The following is a 25,850-nucleotide window of genomic DNA, read 5'->3' on the forward strand; positions in this document are numbered from 1 at the left end:
ACTATGGAAAGTGCAGACAAACCCATTTGCAGTCCGGCTGAGTCCCACCTATAGCCCAGTGAGATCCTTGTTAAATTGGTGGCCGACATTAGCCTCATGTAAATAAACCAGCTGGGCCCCATCTGTAAATCAGCTAAAAAACAAATTATTCTCTTATTGATCCCACATGGGGAAATTCTAATCCTGCATTTGACCCATCCATTCACACAGTTACACTCAGAGCAGAGGGCAGCCACTTGTGATGATTACAGCCACTACTGATGACCCTAGAAATTCTAAAGCAGAAAATTCAAAGTAATGGATCCGTCTCTGACTGTCCTGTGAGAGCATGGGAAGATCGACTGACTTCGGTTTCAAAAGACATAACCCTCAAGACCATTGTCAGTGTGAACACAGGTTATTTCATGAGGACGTGCGTGAATTTCACACTTAAAACTGAGGAACGTTCTGCTGTAGTTATAATTATCATGACACAATTTTGTACCACAGAACAAACTCAAACAGACGCTCTGACATGTAGGACATGACTTTTATTCTCATTGGTGAAGGTCTCACAAGAAACTCTCGCCTCGTTGCTGACCACAAACCTAAAAAAGCAATGCAACAACATCAGATATGCAGCTAACCGCGACACGATTAGATTAGAAGCAGCAGCAACTGTGTGAACAGACTGATGGAACAAGTTGGTTAAATTGCCTGATGAAAATCAACCGAAACTTCTATGATGTGTTGGTTAAAGTGCACACGCTGTCAAACTCTACATGTTTGTTTTTGCACAGAAAATTTTAAATTTGTAACACAGCAAACTGTGGTCAAAAGATTTCTTTTTCTTTTTTAGCTTGTACAATAACATCAACAATACTGACCCTAACTGGGTCACTTCCTGGTTTTCATGTGGATCATGAAGCTCCTCTTTTCAGTCAGCACTCAGCAACCTGTAACACATAGGACACAGAAGACAAATATTATGTGAGTTGTAGATTATAGAAAGAAAAGATGCTTTTTGACTTTTCTTTCAGCAACTATGAGTGGACAGCAAGAACGTGCTCATAGAAAGACAACTGTGTAGCAACGAGGAGATAAAAGACTGTGTTTGACTCACAATCTGAAGTGTAGAATAGTAGGCGTCACTGTCAACAGGGGCTTGGGTTGGCGATGGAACACTGGACTCTGCTGCTTTGAAGACAAATAAAATATATTAATTAGAACAATAAATCATTCACAGACATTGGGATTAACAATGTTATGAATAATTTTAATTCTGACCCAGCTGTGGAGCACCACTCTGGCCCAAAGCGTAGTAAACGGGTAAATCTCCATTTTCATCTGAGAGAAAGAAACAATCACAGCTGAAAAATATCAACTTAAAGGGGAACTACTGTTTTTTTTACAACCTGGACCTTATTTCCAGTATAAAATATAATACAATAATAATAATACATTTTATTTATAGGCGCCTTTCAAAACTCCCAAGGTCACTGTACAGGTAAAACAGGGTTTAAAATACATAACAGACATCAAAAGCATTTAACAAACTATAATACACTAAAAGATACGATAAAAAAGATAAAAGATTTGGTTTAAAAATTAAAAATCTGGAGAGAGTGACAGTCAAGGAGGGTATGATTGGAGAAAAAGGTGGGTTTTGAGATGGGATTTGAAAATTGCCAAAGTTTCAATGTTGCGGATGTTGGGTGGAAGGGAATTCCAGAGGCGGGGGGCGGAACGGCTGAAGGCTCTGGACCCCATGGTGGTCATGCGGGCAGGAGGGATGGCGAGGCTGATGGATGAAGATGATCTAAGAGTCCGGCTGGGTGTGTTGACGTGGAGAAGTTCTGTCAGATAAGAAGGGGCGAGGTTGTGGAGGGCTTTGAATGTTAAGAGCAGGATTTTATAGGTGATGCGATGGGTGATGGGAAGCCAGTGAAGCTGCTGGAGAACAGGGGTGTTATTTGCACTGCTAGGTTTTTTGCAACATGACTGAATATTTTTCACATTCTGAGGTTGTGGACGAACCATAGCAGTAACAAATTACAGGTAAACAAGCTGACCGTCGCGTGTGTGCATGCTGCTCAGATATGTTATCATCCAGGTCAGAAGACATCATCCAGGTCCTGTAAGTGTATCTACAGACCCTGGATGATGATAACAGGTAACTCTGGACTCAGCGGGGAATAGCACTAGCGTATCATAACAAAATATTGGTGGAATGAACGAGTTTCGCAGCAGATAATGCGTTATTTAGAGGCTGTGTCTCAGTCCCCTGTCACTCCCGCTATTTACGTTGATGTAATTATTTCCTAAACGAGTGCAAATGACACAAAAGTTATTTGGGCGAGTAAACGACCGTATTATATGCCAGAAATAAGGTCCAGGTTGGAAAAAACAGTAGTTCCCCTTTAATGTGGCTTTTACAGAATTGGTTCTGCAATTAAATCCACAACTTTTTTAATGCTAAGCTAAGCTAACCTCATGGCTTGTATGGCAATAAGCATATGTTTCTGGAGCTTTGGCTTGTTCCACAATTTATAATCTGATCAGTTGTTGAATTAGGGTCAATAACTTCTGCTTGAGATCAAAAATGCAAGTTTCAAATAGAAAAAATATAAACTCTACAGAAACTTAGATAAGTGAATACAAGTCTCAAGTTGTACAGACAACCATGTGTACCTCGTCTAAGCTGACGCTGTGGATTTGATTATGCAGGATGCTAAAGTTAACACCAGTACCAAGATTTTTATCACCAGCACCATCACGTCAAACAATGTACATGCTGAGTAGCATGCTAACTGTGGTCTGGGCTAACAACATATAAAGTTATAAGAAATACCTTTCTTCTTCCTGTTCTTTGTTATAGTAGCATACATTGCTTGGCTTGCTTCAGATGCATTGGCCTGTACAGAAACTGCAAAAAAAAACAATAAATATCCATATTTAATATCCTTTCCGCTAAATGTTTAATCTCTTAAAGTTGAACCTACCTGTCTGATGCTCTGATGAGTCTGAATCAGGCACTGCTGGTGACCGTGAAAGAAAATCTGTAAAAAAGAAGGTATATTGAATTTTGTGGTGGAACTAAAGTAACCTGAGAACTGATTTCCTAAGTAACAGTAGTTACAAAAAAAGGGAAGTTCATTTTGTTTGGAACATTGTGCAGTGTTTCCTGAAATTATTAACCAATGGAAACATTTACAATGTGAAAAACCTCGGCCCAAGCACCCAACCTTGAGGAACTCCTCCGTGACGTTTGTGTACATGGAAGAATCGTGTTGTGACAAAGCAAAACCAGTGAGAGCATTAAGTAAAGTTCACTTTGTTTTCATCACCTCTGAGAATGGGAAATCTGCCAAAGTGAAGTAGTCCAACAACCAACAAGAGAAGCATCAACAAGACGGAGATGACAATCCATGGTGTGCTTGTGGAGGAAGAGGAGGCAGGATTAGAGGCATTGTGATCTTCCGTGTTGACTGTAGAAAAAGATGAAATTTTAAGGAGATGGGAATTGTTTGAGAGTGTAAACACATACATGATCAATACTTTATGAATTTTATTTCGAATAAACCTACATGCCTCACCTCCAACAGACAGCCAGCTATGTGGTGATTCTCCAACTCCAGAGATGTGACATTTGTAGAATCCTTGATCAGACATGGAGACTGTTTTGAGTGTCAGATTTCCTGTGGAGCTTCTCCACTTGCGGACTCCATCTTTATAGAAATCAGCTGTGATGTTGGAGGAAGATATTTTGGTTCTGCAGCTCAGAGTCACATCTCCTCCCTCCATCACAGAATGAGCAGGACTCTCCAGGATCACAGAACCAGCTGAAGAACACGATCATATTTAATTTATCTTGAAATCACGTTGAGATAATCACAAAATATCACTGCCTCACTGCAAACATACATGTGACAGTGATGTTGATGACGTTTCTTCTCTCTCCTCCTTCCTCACACCAATACTGTCCAGAATCATATAGATAAAGAGTTTCAATGGTGCAGCTAGGTCCTCTTGATGTTCTGTCATTAGTGGTGCAGCACAAGGGCGTCTCCCCAGTCGATTTATCTTCAGCATCACAGTAAAAGACTCCCTCACAGTAAAAAGTGAACGACTCATATTCAAAGAACTGCAGTCTGTTTGGAGAGATATGAAGAAAAGCTGCATCTGAGACAAAGAAAAACAGAGAAATTCAGTTTAGACATTTACTCCTGTGAACTGCTGGACGACGTCTACAACATTTAAAAGTAGAAAAGTAATAGAGGAACTCCTGTGATGATTAAACACACCAATCTCGAGATATTTTTGAGTCTTTTCTACAGCTGCCCAACAAAAGATCTACTCACCAGCTTCCTGATCATGTGGACACAGCAGGATCATCACAGTCACTGAAGACGCAAAGAATATAGACGAATCAATAAAAGTTTTGTCTTCTCCTACAGCTGCTCATGATGTTCAGCATATTTATTATTAAATGTCATAGCTGGTGAAGAATAATACTTAAGTTAAAAGAGTTAAATTTAAGTTCACTCACTAAATAACGTTCAAAGACTTTCACATGCATGAACTTTTTAATCGTAAATAAAGTCTTTATCATTAAGTTTTAATCTGGAAAGGAGCCAGTACTCACACAGTGCGATGCAGAAAGGTCTGACCTCCATGTTGTCTTGCCACTGACTGATTGAACATCAGACTGAAGTGTAAAAGAAGAAGCGGCCTCTTCCTGTTCAACTGTTGAGAAGTAGAGGTGATGGAAATAGCCTCAGTGTTTTAGTTAAATATCAGTGGGTGAGTACAAAGAGTGAAGGCAGAGCGAATCTGCGAGTCATCTTCGAAAGAGTTGACATTAATGAAGTTTGAAGGACTTTTAAAACCCTTTTGCCTGTGTTTTTTTTTTTTTTTTTAAAAAAGCAGCTAAGCAATGACCTACACATAATGGTACCTGATAGAGGTCAGGCTAGAGGAATGTAAACAGGCATTAGCATACTGTCAGGAAGGTGGCTGCTAGTGAATGACACCAGTAGAGTTTGACTGTAAACGGGTTAGAAGCTAAAAGAGGAGGCTGAGTTTATGTGAAAGCTCATCCCAAGGGCCCAGATACTTCATTGCATAGGTGGGGACTTCTAGTTTCTGATATTAAAAAAAAAAAAAAAAAACAGATAGGCAACACCTGAAAACCTGTTAGGTCTCACTTATACTTCATATGGGCATTCTTAGGTTTGACCACTATGAAAACTGAGGACAAACCCACTTTTAAACTATACTGCATCCCAGTTGGGTGCTGCCTATGGCATAGTGAGATCTTTGTTCAAGGCACAATTGGGACATACACTATATTACCAAAAGTATTCGCTCACCCATTCAAATGATCAGAATCAGGTGTTCTAATCACTTGGCCTGGCCCCAGGTGTATAAATTCAAGCACTCAGGCATGCAGACTGTGAAACAAGACATGTGTGAAAGAATGGGCCGCTCTCAGGAGCTCAGTGAATTCCAGCGTGGAACTGTCATAGGATGCCACTTGTGCAACAAATCCAGTCGTGAAATTTCCTCGCTCCTAAATATTCCACAGTCAACTGTCAGCTCTATTATAACAAAATGGAAGCGTTTGGGAAAAACAGCAACTCAGCCACGAAGTGGTAGGCCACGTAAAGTGACGGAGAGGGGTCAGCGGATGCTGAAGCGCATAGTGCAAAGAGGTCGCCGACTTTCTGCACAGTCAATTGCTACAGAGCTACAAACTTCATGTGACCTTCAGATTAGCCCAAGTACAGTACGCAGAGAGCTTCATGGAATGGGTTTCCATGGCCGAGCAGCTGCAGCCAAGCCACACATCACCAAGTGCAATGCAAGGCGTCGGATGCAATGGTGTAAAGCACGCCGCCACTGGCCTCTAGAGCAGTGGAGACGCGTTCTCTGGAGTGATGAATCACGCTTTACCATCTGGCAATCTGATGGACGAGTCTGGGTTTGGAGGTTGCCAGGAGAACGGTACATTTCAGATTGCATTGTGCCAACTGTGAAATTTGGTGGAGGAGGAATTATGGTATGGGGTTGTTTTTCAGGAGCTGGGCTTGGCCCCTTAGTTCCAGTGAAAGGAACATTGAATGCTTCAGGATACCAAAACATTTTGGACAATTCCATGCTCCCAACCTTGTGGGAACAGTTTGGAGCGGGCCCCTTCCTCTTCCAACATGACTGTGCACCAGTGCACAAAGCAAGGTCCATAAAGACGTGGATGACAGAGTCTGGTGTGGATGAACTTGACTGGCCTGCACAGAGTCCTGACCTGAACCCGATAGAACACCTTTGGGATGAATTAGAGCGGAGACTGAGAGCCAGGCCTTCTCGACCAACATCAGTGTGTGACCTCACCAATGCGCTTTTGGAAGAATGGTCAAAAATTCCTATAAACACTCTCCTCAACCTTGTGGACAGTCTTCCCAGAAGAGTTGAAGCTGTAATAGCTGCAAAAGGTGGACCGACATCATATTGAATTCTATGAGTTAGGAATGGGATGGCACTTCAGTTCATAGAATGAGTAAAGGCAGGTGAGCGAATACTTTTGGTAATATAGTGTATGTGGGTCTTATATAAATTCCCCTGATAGCCACCATCTAAAGCCCAGGTAGATTCAACTAATACCTCATATGGGCATTCATGGGTAGGGCAACTATGGAAAGTACGGACAAACCCACTTGTAGCCCGGTTGAGTCCCGATTATGGCCCAGTGAGATCCTTGTTAAAGTGATAGGTGGGGCCGACATGGTCCTCATATAAATAAACCAGTTGGGCCCCATCTATAAACCAGTTAGATCCCATATGTGTCAAGTCTCGTCCTTGATGAGGTCATGTTTTCTTGTTGTCTTCCTGTTTTATTTTGTTGTATTTACCCTCTCCTTTTGTTTCAGGTGTCTTGACTTCCTGCCTTCATGTTCTCCCTTGTGCTGATTCCTGCAGCCCCGCCCTGATTGTTTGCACCTGTGTCGTTGTCCTTCCTTCCCCTGTATTTAAGTCTCAGGTGTTTGTATTTGGTGTTTGTCATTGCCAGTTTGTCTTATTTTTTTTTGTCAAGTGTCCCAGTCGTTGTGTCTTGCCTTTTTCCCCGACTGCTCAGTTTGAAATAAACCTGATTTTGTCATTTACTTTTGAATCGTGCTTTTGAGTCCAGCAGCCACTGAGTCGTGATAATATGGGCATTCATAGGTTGGTCCACTGTGGAAAATGTGGACAAAACCACTTGCAGCCCGGTTGAGTCCCACCTCTGGCCCAGTGAGATTCTTGTTAAAGTGATAGGTCGGTGGTCTTTTGGTCTTCACTTTTTTTCTGCTTTGGCCAGAGTCCTCACTTGGAACAGGATGGATCCTCGTTATCTGATCTACACTGAAAGGCTCAAGATGTGTTCCACACATGAACAATGTGACGATTTCAAGGACAGACTCTCTGATGAAAGGGGTGGTCTCCTCTCTTCATCAAATAGCCCTATAACCGGACTTCATGCCACCAACTCTCTGGCACATATTGTGGGTCCCCAGCAAGACAGAAAGATAAATATTCATCATTATAAGTGGTTCCATTAAACGTAACATGGCCCAGCTAGTCTGTATTACACCTTTCCTCACCATAAGGGGGAGATCAATGACCCGGGCTTTTGCTACCAAGATTGTCACAAGGTGTAGAAGGGGAGGAAAACAAAATAACTTTAATGAATATTTGTATAACAGAGAACAACAGGCACTTCAGCGACATAATAGGAAGTCCATTAGCTAAAGTCCAACAAAAGGTCCAGTTTGTCTTTTGTTGGATTCATGGAAACTGCAGCAGAAAAAGCAAAGCAATCCAAAAACCAAAGGACGTTAAGAAACACAAGAAGCAAAGGAACACAGGGAATAGCAGGAAAGTACGACAGGTACTTCCACAGTAACTGGTCAGACAAACTGACAAGGGATAAGACAGATAAATTGTCAGATAGATAGTTTCTTTATTAATCCCAAACTGGGAAATTTCACAAACTAAAGGACAGGACTATATATGCAAACACAGAGTAATGAGAGACCGGTGAAACTAATGACAGAGGATCGAGCAAACCACAGACAAGGAAGATGAGTTGGCAAGACACAGGTGAGGTGTCTTGGTGGTAAAATACAACCACCAGAAATAAAACAGGAAGTGATATCAAGGAATTACATTTTCATTGTTTTTTCAAACTACTGATGACCCAAGAAATTCAAAAGAAGACAATTCAGAGTAATGGATCTGTCTCTGAAGGAGTGCAGGAAGATCAACTCACTTCGATTTCAAAAGACATAGCTCTCAAGACCATTGTCAGTGTGAACGTGACTGTACCACAGGTCACTCATAAAACCGAGGAACGTTCTGCTATAGTTATAATTATCATGACACACGTGAGAAAACTCTGACATTTTGTACCACAGAACAAACTCAAACAGACGCTCTGACGTGTAGGACATGACTTTTATTCTCATCGGTGAAACACAAGAAACTCTCGTCTTGTTGCTGACCACAAACCTAAAAAAGCAATGCAACAACATCAGATATGCAGCTAACCACGGCAAGTTCAGAAACAGCAGCAGCAGCAGCGCTCAACTGGTGAGCAACTGTGTGGACAAACAAAGCTAATGGAACAAGTTGGTTATAACTGCCTGATGAAAATCAATCGAAACTTCTCTGATGTCTTGATTAAAGTGCAGACGCTGTCAGACTCCACATGTTTGTTTTTGCACAGAAACTATTTTAAATTTGTAACACAGCAAACAGACCTGAGGTCAAAAGACTGAACTTTTCTTTTTTTCTTTTTTAGCTTGTACAATAACAACAACAATACTGGCCCTAACTGGTTTACAGTAGCACACATTGCTGGGCTTGCTTCAGGTGCACTGGCCTGTACAGAGACTGGAAAAAAACAAAACAATAAATATACAAATTTAATATCCTTTCTGCTAAATGTTTAATCTCTTAATGTTAAACCTACCTGACTGTTGCTCTGATGAGTCTGAATCAGGCACTGCCGGTGACTGTGAACAAATATCTATGAAAAAAAAAAAAAAAAAAAGAAGGTATTTTGAACATGGTGGTGGAACTAAAGTACCCTCAGAACTGATTTTCTAAATAACAATAGTTACTCAAGAGGGAAGTTAAAATTGTACAGTGTTTCCTGAAATTGTTACATGATGGAAGCATTGAGTAAAGTTCACATTATGTTCTTCACCTCTGAGAAAGGGAAATCTGCCAAAGTGAAGTAGTCCAACAACCAAAAAGAGAAGCATCAACAAGACGGAGATGATGATCCATCGTGCACTTGCAGAGGAAGAGGAGGCAGGATTAGACTCTTTGAGATCTGCTGTATCAACGGCAGGAAAAGATGAAACTTAAGCAGACGGGAATTGTTTTCCACACATACGTGGTCAATATTTTATGAACCTTATTTTGAAAAAAACTACATGTCTCACCTCCAACAGACAGCAAGCTCTGTGGTGATTCTCCGACTCCAGAGATGTGACATTTGTAGAGTCCTTGATCAAGCATGGAGACTGTTTCGATGCTCAGATTTCCTGTGGAGCTTCTCCAATTGTGGACTCCATCTTTATAGAAATCAGCTGTGATGTTGGAGGAAGATGTTCCGGTTCTGCAGCTCAGAGTCACATTGTCTCCCTCCATCACAGGATGAGCAGGACTCTCCAGGATCACAGAACCAGCTGAAGAACACAATCATATTTAATTTATCTTGAAATCATGTTGAGATAAACACAAAATATCACTGCCTCACTGCAAACATACAAGTGACATTGATGTTGATGATGTTTCTTCTCTCTCCTCCTTCCTCACACCAATACTTTCCAGAATCATCTGGATATAGATTTTCAATGGTGCAGTTAGGTCCTCTTGATGTTCTGTCATTAGTGGTGCAACACGAGGGCTTCTCCCCAGTCAATTTATCTTCAACATCACAGTAAAAGACTCCCTCACAGTAAAAAATGACAGACTCATATTCAAAGAACTGCAGTCGGTTTGGAGAGATACGAAGAAAAGCTGCATCTGAGACAAAGAAAAACAGAGAAATTCAGTTTAGACATTTACTCCTATGAACTGCTGGACGACGTCTACAACATTTAAAATTAGAAAAGTAATAGAGGAACTCCTGTGATGATTAAACACACCAATCTCAAAATATTGTTGCCTCTTTTCTACAACTGCCCAACAAAACATCTACTCACCAACTTCCTGATCCTGTGCACACAGCAGGATCATCACAGTCACTGAAGACGGAAAAGAAAATAAATTTGTTAAAGTTAGGTTCATTCACTAAATAATGTTCAGTCTTTCATGTGCATGAGCCTTTTAATTGTAAATAAAGTCTTTATCATTAAGTTTTAACCTGGAAAGGAGCCAATACTCACACAGTGTGATGCAGATAGCTCTGACCTCCATGTTGTCTTGCTGCTGACTGACTGAACATCAGATGAAGCGTAGAATGAAAAACAGTCTCTTCCTGTGTGACTGTAGAGAAGCAGAGGTGGTGGAAATAGCCTCAGTGTTTTAGTTTAATATCAGTGGGTGGTTCAAAGAGCCAAGGCAGAGTGAATCTGCCTTCAATGCAACTCTGACGTTTGCTATGTTCTCAGTGTTGGTTTGTGGTTTATTAGCATTAGCAAGTTTGATGTATAGCTGACACTGTGAGGAAACATCTTAAAAGCAGCTCACACATTTAACCACTGAGTCCTGTTATGACTGTCGGTCATGTGAGTGAGTGCCTGTGTGGTATTATTGTCCCTCCCTGCCTGCAGGGGTTGCTGTTTTCGTTTTTCATTACAGCTTCCTGTAGGCCGGCCAGTGATTGGAGGATGCTTGAGGAGCTGGAATTTAAAAAGGCTTTTGCTGGAGAAGCCAGGTGCTCTCTCTCTTCTACTGTGACCTATCAGGAGCTGAACCACTCCACACTCTGACTGTATTGTTCACTTCAAGGTCTGAATGTTTTGCCACCACACTTCTACGAAGTAGGGGTGATAAACCAGTTTTGTTTGTCTTGTTTTTCTCCTGTTTCTGGTTAGTGAGTCAGGGAAGGACTCCTGTATTTTGTTTCAAATTTGTTTGGTTGTCAGTTAGTAATTATGTTGGCCCATTGGCTTGTCTTGTTTCCAAGATGACAGCGGGTATGTACGCTGCGGCAGGGGGCTCTGTGCTTTTTGTTAGTTTATATGTGTGTTTTGCCCTATTGCATCTTGTGGATGCCTTGATTCAGTATGTACGAGCTGAATTATTAGGAACTGAGCAGTCAGCAGAGACTTTACGCATCTCCCAAGCCGACTGTCATTCCACTAGAAGTGCAGCACACACATACCATCCCCCCTTTGTGGCGTAGTAGACGGAGAAGACACCATAAACAAAAGTGGGGCAAGCAGAGCAGGCTAGAAGCTAACTCACACAGACCAGCTCTTCACAGTCTCTTCCTGATGAACGCTAGGTCTATCGGCAACAAAATGGACAAGATTCGGCTGAGGATCGTCCAGCATATGAGGGACATTTGTGTGGCGATCGTCACTGAGACCTGACTGGAAAATAACACCACAGACGCTGTGGTAGAGCTACGGGGTCGCTCTTTGTTCCGAGCCAACCAGACTGCATCCTCTGGCAAATGAAAAAGTGGAGGCTTAGTGCTACATATTAACAACTCATAGTGTACAACTAACAGCATTACCGGAATGATCCCCTGACCTGGAATATCTGGCACTAAAATGCAGAGTGTATAAACTGGTTAGAGAGTTCTGCTCTATCCTGATCGTGGCCAGCTACATTCCACCGTAGGCTAATGCTAAATTAGCATTAGAGGAGCTCTATTGTCTGATCAACAGACAGATGAATGCAAACCCAGGGGGAGCTGTGATTGTGGCTGAAGACTTCAACCACATGGAACTTAAAGGAGTACTTCCCAAATTCCATAAACATTCCAACCAGAGACAGTAACACCCTGGATCAGGTTTACTGCAACATATGGGGAGCATAGAGCTGTAGCAGCTCCACACATGGGCATGTCAGACCACATCCCATCCTCTGATCTGCAGGACTAAACCAACCACCAGTACAGTGCAGGTATGGTCTGAGGCGGCTTCTTCAGCTCTACTGTTTCAGGCACACCGACTGGGAAGTTTTTAAAGAGAGCTTGAACCTGGAGGCTTACTCATCATCTGTAGTGGACTATCAGGACAATAACAGACTACAAGTTCAGCAACCAACAGGTCAGCCTTGATCCCACCCTCCCTAACACCCTGAACAGTTTCTTTGCACTCTTCAATATAACTAGGCCTCTTCCCCAGCTGGAGGAGCAACATCATCCTCTTGTCCTGCAGCTTCGTCAAGTCAGCTCCACCCTGAGACAGATCGACATAAAAAAAGCTGCAGGACCTGAAAAAGTGGCAGGTTGCACCCCGAGAATATGTGCTGACCAGCTGGCAGGAGTTTTCCTGGACACTTTCAACCTGTCTCTGCAGCTGGCCACAGTTCCTGTCTGCCTCAAGTCCTCCATCATTGTCTCTCGACCTCAAAAGCCAACTGTCACCTGCCTCAACGATTATCGCCCGGTTGCTCTGACCCCAGTAATCATGAAGTGCTTTGAGAGGACCGTCCTAAAGCACATCAAGGACGTCATCCCTGCTGATCTGGACAACCCACCAGTTTGCCTACAGAGGGAACCAATCAACAGAGGATGCAGTCTCCATAGCTCTGCACACAGTCCTGTCCCACCTTGAGCATCCTAACACATACGCCAGGATGCTTTTCGATGACTTCAGTTCAGCTTTTACCGCTGTCATTCCGGACAAGCTGACACTGAAGCTTCATGACCTATGGTTGTCTGCTTCTATGTGCCTCTGGATCAGAGACTTTCTCACCAACAGACCTCACGTGTTGAGAATTGGGGACTGCACATCGTCCACACTGGTCCTGAACCCCGAAATGCCACAGGGCTGTGTGCTCAGCCCAGCTCTCTTCACACATGACTGTTCTGCCATCCATCCCATAAACACGATTGTGATGGTTGCTGATGACACCACCGGGGTGGGTGTCAATGATGAGACTCATTACAGACAGGCGATCCAGCACCTGACAGAGTGGTGCTCAGACAACAACCTTCTTCTGAACACCAGCAAGACCAAGGAGGTCATTGTGGACTACAGGAGGTCCAGGAAGACAGAGGAGGCTCTTTTTCCTTAGGAAGATCAAAAGGCCTGGACTCACCTGTTGACTACTCACTTACTTCTACAGGACCACAATCGAGGCAATCCTCTGTCTCGGTATGACGGTGTGGTATAGGAACTGCACAGCACAGGACAGGAGGGACTTAGCTCGAGTGATAAGGACTGCAGAGGGGATTGTGGGGGGTCCTCTCCCAGATTTGGACTCGGTCCATGCAGTCCAAAAGAGGGCCAGCTGGATCGCAGCAGATCCCACCCACCCGGGCCATGGACTGTTTGTTCGTCTTCCTTCACGGAAAAGGTACAGAAACATCAGAACCACAACAAGCAGACTGAGAGACAGCTTCCTCCCTAGAGCACACCAAACCCTCCCAACTGACACTGACTACAGAATTGGACATTTCCATTTGGGCATTTGGACCAAGGTACCCAAAGTGTTCCACATTAGAGTTATTGCTTCTTGAACAGGAATCTGGCTACAAAATACTGATTCCTCTTCAGGAGGCAATGGACACACAGGTCTCTTTTTATACAAGATAGATATGTGTTTACTATTTATAGTACCACCATTAGCCCACGAGACACAGACAAAGACCATGTATGAAATTGAAGCACAGGGCCCAGATTCTGTTAGGCAAGTCACAATGTGTTGCACAGTTGATGGAGAATCCTTCGAATCAACTCAAATGGACCTCAAACGGTAATGAAAACAATATCAGTTGACAGTTGTTTTCATATATGTCAAAATATTCAGACATGAGAAGAAATTCTGCCATGTTGACTTTGCAAGTAAAAGTTTTGGTGTTTTCTCTGTTTAGATCCAGTTATGTGATACTTTGTGTCAATTGAAAGAGTACCTTCTCTAGTTTCAAAAGACACTTTTGTATAAGTCAAACTAAATGACATTATGAATACAGTCAGGAAGATGTCTGCTTGTGTCTGACACCAATAGATTTTGACCACAAATGGGTTGCAAGCAAATAAAAAAATAAAAAATAAAAATGGGGTGAATTACTGTGAATGCTCAGCCTAGAGAAAGGACTTCATAGTGAATATGTTGAGAAGCTGTATACTTGCCATACGTAATAGACTCTAGTGTTTATTGACAATCCGAACATGAAGTCATTGCAAATGAAAGAAAAAATACTGTCAACTGTTCATCTGGTTCCCCCCTTGGAAGAAAATGAAAAACCACCACGTTAAAGAACAGCATGTTAATGCATTTCTAAGTTTATTTTTCTTCAGATTTTACAAAATCGCAAACAGCAGAAGACACAAAATGGTGCTGACACACTGTAATAGTTCACACGTTTCTACAAACCAATATGAATTAATAGAAGCGCTCAGACGCTGTGCTTATTTTAAACACCATGTGTCAGAGTTATGGCCAGTGCGAAAGGTTTAAAAACCACATTTGCAGACACGTCAGACAAGTTTCTCAGCAAGACGCTCATTTCCTGATCCAGTTACAGCATCTAACCCTGTGTCTAGAAGCACAGAAAGCAGCTTGATAGCAGCGGGCTTAATTCTAGATGAAAGATGAAATGTGAGAGAAGCCTTGATGAAATATTAACTCCATGATCTCAGCGACTAAGCTAGCTTTTATTCTCCTATTGGTTGTCATCCAGTCCATCTTTTTCTTTAATATCACACAAAACTCTCTCTTCTGTTGGAGATGAGTCATGTTTTATAACTCTGACTATCACACAGGGAAGACATCCCAGCAGCAGCAGCAGCAGCGCCACCATGATGATGGTGAACACGGTCCTTAGGATGGGGTAAATGTGACAGCCGTGATCTGAGGAGGGACGATGTTCTGTGGAAGTTTCTGAAGACAGAAAAGACATGAGACAGAAAGTGGTTGTGACTAAACAGAAGTGAAAGAAGCAAAGAGCAATCCATTCATCTCTCAAAAGGCCTTGTATCCAACAGGACGGTTCCCAGGTTTTTGTTTAGTAATTTAACAATTAGACAGTGTAGTTCAGATAAAGTCTTCATACCATTACACTTGCAGGAGGAGTTAAGACTCTTCTCTTCATGAAAACATGGTGTAGCTGAAGATGGGAAAGCTAAAAAAAAAACAGTTACAGCAACTTACATCACCTGTATACCTCATTTAACTTAAAATCTCACCTCCAACAGACAGCCAGCTCTGTGGTGATTCTCCAACTCCAGAGATGTGACATTTGTAGAGTCCTTGATCAAGCATGGAGACTGGTTTGATGCTCAGATTTTCTGTGGCGCTTCTCCAATTGCGGACTCCATTTTTATAGAAATCAGCTCTGATGTTGGAGGAAGATATTTTGGTTCTGCAGCTCAGAGTCACGTCTTCTCCCACCATCACAGGACGAGCAGGACTCTCCAGGATCACAGACCCAGCTGAAGAACACGATCATATTTAATTTATCTTGAAATCATGTTGAGATAATCACAAAATATCACTGCCTCACTGCAAACATACAAGTGACATTGATGTTGATGATGTTTCTTCTCTCTCCTCCTTCCTCACACCAATACTTTCCAGAATCATCTCGATAAAGGTTTTCAATGGTGCAGTTAGGTCCTCTTGATGTTCTGTTATTAGAGGTGCAACACAAGGGCATTCTCCCTTTGGATGTACTTTCAACATCACAGTAAAAGACTCCCTCACAGTATAAAGTGACTGACTCATATTCAAAGAACTGCAGTTTGTTTGGGGAGATACGAAGAAAAGCTGCATCTGAGACAAAGAAAAACAGAGAAATTCAGTTTAGACATTTACTCCTGTGAACTGCTGGACGACGTCTACAATATTTAAAAGTAGAAAAGTAATAGAGGAACTCCTGTGATGATTAAACACACCAATCTCAAGATATTTTTGCCTCTTTTCTACAACTGCCCAACAAAACATCTACTCACCAACTTCCTTTTCCTGTGCACACAGCAGGATCATCACAGTCACTGAAGACACAAAGAAAATAGACCAGTCAATCAAAGTTTTGTCGCATCGTACAGCTGCTTACGATGTTCAGAATATTTATTATTAAATGTCGTATCTGGTGAAGAATAATAATTAAGTTAAAAGTGTTAAATTTAAGTTCATTGAGCTTTTTAATTGTAAATAAAGTCTTTATCATTAAGTTTTTATCTGGAAAGGAGCCAGTACTCACACAGTGCGATGCAGAACGCTCCGACCTCCATGTTGTCTTGCTGCAGACTGAAGTGGTCTCTTCCTGTTCGACTGTACAGAAGCAGAGGTGGTGGAAATAGCTTCAGTGTTTTAGTTCAACATCAGTGGGTGGTACAAAGAGCGAAGGCAGAGCTAATCTGCGAGTCATCTTCGATAGAGTTCACATTAAGAAGGTTTCAAGGAGTTTAAAAACCCTTTGCATGCTTGTTTTTATAAAAAAAAAAGCAGCTCAGCAATGACCTACACATAATGGTACCTGATAGAGGTCAGGCCAGACGAATGTAAACAGGCAGTAACATACTGTCAGGAAGGTGGCTTCTAATGCATGACACCAGTAGATTAGAAGGTAAAAGAGGGGGCTGTGTTCATGTAAAACTCATCCTAAGTGCCCAGATACTTCAATGCATGGGTGGCGACTTCAAGAATCTGATATGAAAAAAATCCAGATAGGCCTCACCTGAAGACCAGTTAGATCCCACTTATACCTCATATGGGCAGTCATAGGTTGGGCCACTGTGTCCACTTGTAACCTAGTCGTGTCGCACCGATGGTCTAGTGAGATCCTTGTTCAAGGCACAAGTGGGACCTATGTGGGTCTGATTTAAATTCCCCAGATAGCCACCATCTAAAGCCCAATTAGATCCCCCTTATGCACAGATTGGGCAACTACGGAAAGTGCAGACAATCCCATTTGCAGCCTGGTTGAGTCTCACCTATGGCCCAGTCAGATCTTTGTTAAAGTGATAGTTAGAGCCAACATGTGTAGCTGCGATGTACTGAAAGATGATGGCGCTAGTGTACACTGAATTCAAACACATTTTCACTGTAAAGTAATCGTTGAGATTGAGATTTGAGATATCTGTAGGTTCTCTGAGGCTTGACATATTACCTCATTTTAAAATAACTTGGCAAGTCAAATGTCCTGTTCTATTGGCATATGATTTTGGTTATTTTAAGAACTATATACCTCATATTTAATACTTTTTATCTTGGATTTGTGTCAGCCACAACATTAAAACCACTGACATAAGAAGTGATTAACATTGAGCATCTTTCAAGGTTCTTTATTCAAGGTTCTTAATTTGGCCATTTGTTCATAAACCAACAGTCCAGGCAGATTGGAAATCATGTGCAGGGCTCTCAGAGTCAACAGTTTAGTTAAAAAGAGAAGTATAAAATATAAAAGTCACTATACAACAACAAATATAAATACAAAATGTAGAAACAATATACAACTGTGATATTACAATATTAGAAGTATGAAGGCGTTATGCAGGAGGTGATGATGTGTACACATTTTTAGCTTCAGGTACTAAAACACAGGAAAGGGCAATGTTGGTGACAGAGTAATAAATAATAATAAATAGATAAACTGGTTAGACTGGTTCTAGGAATGTGAGGTGGGGGAGGGAGGGAGCAGGAGACAGGGAGAGAGAGTATTGGGAATATTGCACTGATGGACTATTGCACATTTGTCGGAGAACTACAGAACAATTGCACAGTGTACAGAGATAATATTAAGTCAGTTATTGCACATGTCATTAAAGTGAGGTAGTGTTTGGTTAGTTTTTGCACAAGTTCTATGTGTGATGATACTGTCCGCTCTGCTGTGTCTCAGGTTGTACGTGCAGTGTTTGTGTCTGGGCAGAGAGTGAGCTGAGTGGAGTGAGTCTCTGATGATTCCCTCTGCTCGTCTCCTACAGCGCTGCACGTACATAGAGTCCATGGAAGGAAGTTTTGTCCCTATAATCCTCTCCGTGGTCTTTATGACTCTTTACAGAGAAATCTGTAGCTGTCTGCCCTCTCCACCTCAGTCCCTCTCATGAAAAGAGGCAGTAGAGGGGGAGGATTCTTCCTGAAGTCCAGAATTATTTCCTTGGTCTTGTCTGTGTTGAGGATGAGGTCGTTCTCCTCTCCGTAGACAAGGATGTTGTTGACCAGGGCCCTGTATCCTGATTCATCTCCCCCCTTGATGAGCCCCAGGATGGTGGTGTCATCAGCATATTTGATGATGATGGTGCCATCTTGGGTGGTGCCGCAGTCGTGTGTGTACAGGGTGAAGTGTTTGGGGCTGAGGCAGCAGCCCTGTGGTGATCCTGTGCTGACCCTGAGCTCAGCAGACACCCGTCGTCCCATCTTCACCACCTGTAGTCTTTTGGTCAGGAAATCCAAGATCCAGTTGCAGGTGGGAGTGGGGACGCCAAGGTCTGTCATCTTCTCGATCAGTCTGCCTGGGCGGATGGAGTTGAATGCAGAACTGTAGTCCAGGAAGAGCATCCTGGCATACGTTCTGGTGCTCTCCAGGTGTTGCAGGGTGTGGTGAAGGGCTATTGCTACCGCATCGTCCACTGATCGGTTGGGTCGGAATGCAAACTGGAGGGGGTCGACCATGTCTGGGACCGTGTTGTTGATGTGGGTGAGGACTATTTTTCGAGGCACTTCATAGTAACTGGTGTGAGTGCCACTGGCCTGAAGTCATTTAGGGTGGGTGTGTCTGGTCTTTTGGGGACTGGTATGATGGTGGAGGTTTTAAAGATATGGGGAACTACAGCCTGGGATAATGACATGTTGAAGATGTCAGCATACACACCGGCTAGCTGCTCCCCACAGGCCTTCAGTACTCTGGGAGGCACTCCATCGGGTCCCACCGTCTTGTGGGGTTTCACCTTTTTCAGAGCCTTCAGGACATATGCTTGTGTAACCTGGAAGGCAGTGTCCGTGGGGTCACAGGGGGCTTTTGATGGTGAGTCTGTGTTCAGCCTGCCGAACCTGGCATAGAAGGTGTTCAGACTGTCTGGAAGGGTGGTGTCCCGGGGGTCTGTGGTTGTTGTGGTCCTCCTGTAGTTTGTGACAGACTGGATTCCCTGCCACATACTGCGTGTGTTGTGGTTGAGGTAGTAGCCTTCAAGTTTTTGGGAGTGAGCCCTTTTTGCCACTCTGATGGACTTCTGCAGCTCGTACCGTGCTCTCTTGTACGCCACATGATCTCCTGACTTGAAAGCCTACCGCCTCCTCCCTATTTTCTGCTTTATGTCCCCATTAAACCAGGGTTTTTGGTTGGGGAAAAACGCACAGTCCTGACTGTCTCTGTGTATTCGTGGATGTCATTAGTGGCCGCTTTGAAATTGCTCCAGTCTGTGGCCTCTAAGCAGCCCTGCAGGCTAGCTTGTGCAGGGTCCAGGTGTTAATGGTGCTAACTGTGACTGGTTTTGTCTTGAGCCTTTTGTCGTAGACTGGTTTGAGCCAGATTGCCAGGTGGTCAGACTTTCTAACGTGGGGTTGTGGTTCCAGAACATTGCGAATTAAAGAAAAAGTTGAACGAAAATACTGTCAACTGTCCATCTCGTTCCCCTCTATCCTCCAAGCAGACCGTTTTTAAATCAAAACATTTCTAGCCAACAGTGTGTAAAAACTGAAACGCTTTGCATAAATATAATAACATGTGTTCATAAGTGTCTCTGCAGTAATAGAGACTTGCCAGACTTCCATTTTCAGTCTAGATTCATCTATAAATACTTCTTCTGAAATAAAAGGGTCAAATTGATTAAGAATATCATGATTTTCATTTTCTCTTACATGAATTCTTTTTATATCTGTCTTTTCCTCACTTCTGCCTTACTTTCTCATCTTTCTCATACTCTTAAATATAACCTTGGAAGAAAATGAAAAACCACCACATTAAAGAACAGCATGTTATTGCATTTCTAAGTTTATTTTTCTTTAGATTTTACAAAATGGCAAACAGCAGAAGACAGCAAATGGTGGTGACACACTGTGACAGTTCACACGTTTCTACAAACCAGCATCAATTAATAGAAGTGCTCAAACGCTGTGCTTATTTTAAACACCATGTGTCAGAGTTATGGCCAGTGTGAAAGGTTTAAAAACCACATTTGCAGACACGTTAGACAAGTTTCTCAGTAAGACGCTCATTTCCTGATCCAGTTACAGCGTCTAACCCTGTGTCTAGAAGCATAGAAAGCAGCTTAATAGCAGCGGGCTTAACTCTAGACATGATAAAATACTTACTTCATGATCTCAGCAACTAAGCTAGTTTTTATTCTCGTATTGGTTGTCATCCAGGCCATCTTTTTCTTCAATATAACAGAAAGCTCTCTCTTCTGTTGGAGATGAGTCATGTTTTATAACTCTGACTATCACACAGTGAAGACATCCAAGCAACAGCAGCAGCAGTGCCACCATGATGATGGTGAACATGGTCCTTAGGATGGGGTAAACATGCCAGCCGTGATCTGAGGAGGGACGATGTTCTGTGAGAGTTTCTGAAGAGAGAAAAGACATTATGAGACAGAAAGTGGTTGTGACTAAATACAAGTGAAAGAAGCAAAGAGCAATACATTTATCTCTTAAAAGGCCTTGCATCCAACAGGACGGTATCCTGGTTATTTGTTTAGTTATTTAACAATTAGGTGTGTAGTGTAGTTCAGATTAAGTCTTCTTACCATTACACTTGCAACAGGAGGTAAGACTCGTCTCTTCATGAAAATATGGTGTAGCTGAAGATGGGGAAGCTAAAAAAAAAAAAAAAAAAAAAAAAAAAAACAGTTACAGGAGGTTACATCACTTGTATACACTGTTTAACTTAAAATCTCACCTCCAACAGACAGCCAGCTCTGTGGTGATTCTCCAACTCCAGAGATTTGACATTTGTAGAATCCTTGATGAAGCATGGAGACTATTTCGAAGCTCAGATTTCCTGTGGAGCTTCTCCACTTGCGGACTCCATCTTTACAGAACTCAGCTGTTATGTTGAAGGAAGATATTTTGGTTCTGCAGCTCAGAGTCACATCTTCTCCCTCCATCACAGGACGAGCAGGACTCTCCAGGATCACAGAACCAGCTGAAGAACACGATCATATTTAATTTCTTCTTGAAATCATGTTGAGATAATCACAAAATATCACTGCCTCACTGCAAACATACAAGTGACATTGATGTTGATGATGTTTCTTCTCTCTCCTCCTTCCTCACACCAATACTTTCCAGAATCCTCTCGATAAAGGTTTTCAATGGTGCAGTTAGGTCCTCTTGATGTTCTGTTATTGGAGGTGCAACACAAGGGCATTCTCCCTTTGGAGGTACTTTCAACATCACAGTAAAAGACTCCCTTACAGTACAAAGTGACCGACTCATATTCAAAGAACTGCAGTCTGTTTGGAGAGATATGAAGAAAAGCTGCATCTGAGACAAAGAAAAACAGAGATATTCAGTGTAGACATTTACTCCTGTGAACTGCTGGATGACGTCTACAACATGTAAAAGTAGAAACGTAATAGAGGAACTCCTGTGACGGTTAAACACACCAATCTCAAGATAGTTTTGCCTCTTTTCTATAACTGCCCAACAAAACATCTACTCACCAACTTCCTGGTCCTGTGCACACAGCAGGATCATCACTGCTGTAAAGAAAATAGACGAATCAAGAAAAGTTTTGTCGTCTCCTACAGCTGCTCACAATGTTCAGCATATTTATTATTAAATGTCGTAGCTGGTGAAGAATAATACTTGAGTTAAAAGTGTTAAATTTAAGTTCATTGAGCTTTTTAATTGTAAATAAAGTCTTTATCATTACGTTTTAATCTGGAAAGGAGCCAATACTCACACAGTGCGATGCAGAAAGCTCCGACCTCCATGTTGTCTTGCTGCAGACTGAAGTGGTCTCTTCCTGTTCAACTGTACAGAAGCAGAGGTGGTAGAAATAGCTTCAGTGTTTTAGTTCAACATTAGTGGGTGGTACAAAGAGCGAACGCAGAGCTAATCTGTGAGTCATCTTCGACAGAGTGCACACTAAGAAGGCTTTAAGGAGTTTTGAAACCCTTTGCATGCTTTTTTTAAAAAAAAAAAAAAGCAGCTAAGAAATGACCTGCTCATAATGGTATCTAGATAGAGGTCAGGCTAGAAGAATGTAAACATGCATTAACATACTGTCAGGAAGATGGCTGCTAGTGCATGACACCAGTAGATTCGATGCTAAAAAGAGGGGTCTGAGTTTATGTGAAAGCTCATCTCAAGGGCCCAGATACTTCAGTGCATAGGTGGGGACTTCAAGTCTGATATGAAAAAATCCAGATAGACCGAACCCGAAAACCTGTTAGATCCCATTTATACCTCATATGCTCATTCTTGCTGAAGGCACTGGTGGGACCTATGTGGATCTTATTTAAATTTCCCAGATAGCCACCATCTAAAGCCCAGTTAGATCCCCCTTATGCTCCATATGAATTCAAACACATTTTCACTGTAAAATAATCTGTGGGTTCTCTGAGGCTTGACATATTACCTCATTTTAAAATAACTTGGCAAGTCAAATGTCCTGTTCTATTGGCATATGATTTTGGTTATTTTAAGAACTATATACCTCATATTTAATACTTATTATCTTGGATTTGTGTCAGCCACAACATTGAAACCACTGACAGAAGAAGTGAATAACATTGAGCAGATTTGCGAGATTTCTGCTTTGACTTTTGGACCTGACATTCATTGGTGTGGATGTTACTTGAACATGTAGCACCCACCTATACCAGACCAGACACCCCCACCCAATAGAAATGACACTCCTTGATGGCAGTAGCAACTGGGTAACTATTTAAAATGTCAATGTTAGATTAGAATATATGAACTATCCATACACCTCCACTATTTCTGAGTTTTAGTTAGGATTTTAGTGAAACACACGCAGTTCTGCACCTCAGTCATCTTTATGGTTTCAGTTACTGATTCAAAAATAGTTTGACTCTTGAATGAAGCCAATGAAAAAGTTCATATAACCACAATTTACTCCAACGTCTATTAGAGGCTGGCTCCAGAAGCGGGTCAACCCACTAGTTAAAAGGGTCCCTACAGCCTCGTCCTTCCCCACCAAAATGGATGTACAATGAGAGCTATATATCAGACCTTGGACAAGGTGTTTTCTCCAAGGACCTCGGAATGAGTTTTACAGGTAAATCACGCTGAGTCCATCCTCATCAAAGGACTTCTTTCTCGCTGATTTCTCAGAGACATTCTCTGATTCACTAGGGAAAGTCAGGGGAGGCTGAAGATGCATTGCCCGTCATCTCTTTCTCATTTGTGTCTGCTTCTACTTTTGTCCCTTCCAGAATCGAGCTGACTGAAATATTGACCTGTTCAGAGGAGGACTTGTTCTCCGTCATGGCAGCAGTTGTCAGGACTTGAACAATCCTGATCTGTGTTTGCCTCATCTACTTCCAAGATCAACACAGTGCAACTATCTTTTTCAGGACTAGGTCTTATCAAGAGTGCAATTGTCAGTGAGACCCTTTATTGAAAGTGCCGTCAACTGTCTCATGTGCGTACCTTGTAAAATAAATACTGCACAAGCCTGCGCTTTTTTTTTTTTTTTTTTACATGAACATAAAGACAAATCTGTTCATGTTAAAAAATATATATATATTTTTGTAACTTTTTACGCATTTTCAGGTCTGTGATTTATAATCTGTAGAGTTTTGTCTTGTACTGGTCAATTTTCTATCTGTTTAAAGTCAGTTAACTGTGACGGCCTGGAATCAGCGCTGGCACCATTTATTTTAACTCAGAGTTTTCCTGCCAATGTGGAGGTGTGGACAAAAAAAATAAAAAAAAAAGTCTCTCTCGGAGCTCTATGCCTTTAAGAGACTTGTATGGTACCCCTTTAAGAGACTTGTATGGTACTTCCCCTTTAAGAGACTTGAATGGTACTTCCCCTTTAAGTGATTCGCGCCACCTCGGTGAAGAGGAGAGACAGAGAGAGCAAGCGGAGAAGAGGAGAAACCATCCAGTGAAATACGTTCATGAAAAGATGATTTTGAAACCAGAAAAGTGACGTGTTTCAAGACGGGAATTCGTGGATGTTCAGTAAAAGTAAAACACGGCGGTTTTGGTGAGTTTTAACTCTGTTTCGTTCTACTCACGTTTGCTATTAAAGAGCTAGCGGTGTAGCATTGTAGCATGCTATAAACACGAGAAAACACAACATGCTAGTCATTTTGGGTTAATTTTAAAGGACTGAAATGTGAAAGTACGCCGTGTTAGTCAAAGTGTTGATTTTTATTAAAGTGTAAAAGACGGAGACGTGAGTTCAAAGCTGCCGCTCTGCAGTTAATTAGCGGCGGACCAACGGTTGCCTAGTAACTGATGCTGCGTTCAGGAAAACTGGGAGATCTGAAATTTCAGACCTAAAATTCGATCACTGTCGGCCATGTTTGTTGTTTATGTTCAATTTAGTTCTCCTGGAATGCTTTCAGGACGCATGTAGTTCACTCCAAGTGGGATAAATCCAACATCCCAGCTTCACTGGAATGCAGCATTAGACGCCGTAACCTGCGCGCCACGCGAGCTGTTTCTACTTGTGCCTCGTCAGTGTGTCTCGCTCTGCAACAACTCCACCCAAACACTAGTCGGCGCTGTTTCTTTTCTGTTGGCTATGAAAAAGAGGGAGACAAACAAAACAACTTTTAAATCCATAACTTCAATAAAATATGCTACGCCGTACGTCCCGAAACGACTCTACATCCTTCTTATGTAATTTTAAACCCAATAAATTACGATATACAATTATACAAACAATAACAAAAAACACTGCTGTCAAAAATTTAAGATTCTACACCACACGCACACTAAATCATTTTGTAAAACATTCATTATTAACTGTAACTGAGGAAAACCATTTTCTAACCAAACATATTTTGTTTTTTCTGTGAATGAATAAAATTCAAAATAGCAATTTCCAGTTCGTAGAGCACCTGCGTTAAATGAATATAGTTACCATCTTAATAATGGGGTCAAAATAAAGACACACTTTTACTGACGTCGTCACAGAAAACGAAAGGGATGTTGTTCTTCGCGTACAGCACTGCCATCACGCCCCTCAGCAAGGACGACACGATGCTTGGTGTTCTTTCTGTGCCTCCGCTCTTTTTTTTTTTTGTTTTGTTTTTTTCGCAGATTGAAACTTTGAAGCATATTTTCCGTTTGTCGTCTCCATCTCGCTCATTTTGTGTAGCCCGGGAATTGATGTGAGCTTGGACGTGGGCAGTGACGTTATTATTGTAGCAACACTATCTGCAAATGTGTATTTCAATCTGTGTGTGTGTGAAACTAGATTTGCAAATCTAATTAATCAAAAAAAAAAAAAATCTGTGTTATGTAGTTACAGCACGCCATCCAGACTCCATTGCATCGGGACCACTGTTTGTCTCAGCCATACAGTCTGTGGGACCAGCCAGCCCAGGTAGGTGGTAGCTAATGTCATTGAGTGCTAGCGCCCTCTGGTGGTATGAGATATATACACATTTACAGATAGTTTTGCTACAATAATGGCCCCATACGTATGACACACAGGGCAGGTACGGCGGGAGCGTTTGGGTTGGGTTGCCAGGTTGTCAGGTACCAGGACACATGAAACGCTGTTGACTCATTTCACTTTAACGTCGGGAGAAATTACAAATCTGGAGCAGGGC

The 25,850-nt window shown here is 42.1% G+C and overlaps 3 protein-coding genes across 3 annotated transcripts; all 3 read right to left on the bottom strand.

Annotated features, from left to right (window-relative positions):
* Positions 1 to 920: 920 nt before the first annotated feature.
* On the bottom strand, positions 921 to 16,525 carry LOC311492382 (high affinity immunoglobulin gamma Fc receptor I-like; the record flags this gene model as incomplete). Its single annotated transcript, XM_084550647.1, has 8 exons — positions 16,352 to 16,525; positions 10,230 to 10,271; positions 9,793 to 10,050; positions 9,465 to 9,710; positions 3,576 to 3,821; positions 1,267 to 1,326; positions 1,103 to 1,176; positions 921 to 935 (listed from the first exon to the last, which is right to left on the bottom strand). Exons 1-8 carry the CDS (start codon positions 16,380 to 16,382, stop codon positions 921 to 923), a joined length of 972 nt encoding a protein of 323 aa, XP_084406773.1. The 5' UTR covers positions 16,383 to 16,525.
* LOC311486038 (putative high affinity immunoglobulin gamma Fc receptor IB) lies at positions 13,856 to 16,318 on the bottom strand (the record flags this gene model as incomplete). Its single annotated transcript, XM_084541791.1, has 5 exons — positions 13,856 to 15,018; positions 15,203 to 15,271; positions 15,336 to 15,581; positions 15,664 to 15,921; positions 16,195 to 16,318. 5 exons carry the CDS (start codon positions 16,316 to 16,318, stop codon positions 14,813 to 14,815), a joined length of 903 nt encoding a protein of 300 aa, XP_084397917.1. The 3' UTR covers positions 13,856 to 14,812.
* Positions 16,526 to 20,019: 3,494 nt separating the features above from the next.
* On the bottom strand, positions 20,020 to 22,128 carry LOC311489778 (Fc receptor-like protein 1). The gene is made up of 6 exons (XM_084547041.1): positions 21,995 to 22,128; positions 21,753 to 21,791; positions 21,316 to 21,573; positions 20,987 to 21,232; positions 20,835 to 20,903; positions 20,020 to 20,642 (listed from the first exon to the last, which is right to left on the bottom strand). Exons 1-6 carry the CDS (start codon positions 22,023 to 22,025, stop codon positions 20,422 to 20,424), a joined length of 864 nt encoding a protein of 287 aa, XP_084403167.1. The 5' UTR covers positions 22,026 to 22,128; the 3' UTR covers positions 20,020 to 20,421.
* Positions 22,129 to 25,850: the final 3,722 nt, after the last annotated feature.

This window comes from Chelon labrosus (genome assembly GCF_963514085.1).
Source record: "Chelon labrosus genome assembly, chromosome: 1".
Classification (NCBI taxonomy): Eukaryota; Metazoa; Chordata; class Actinopteri; order Mugiliformes; family Mugilidae; genus Chelon; species Chelon labrosus.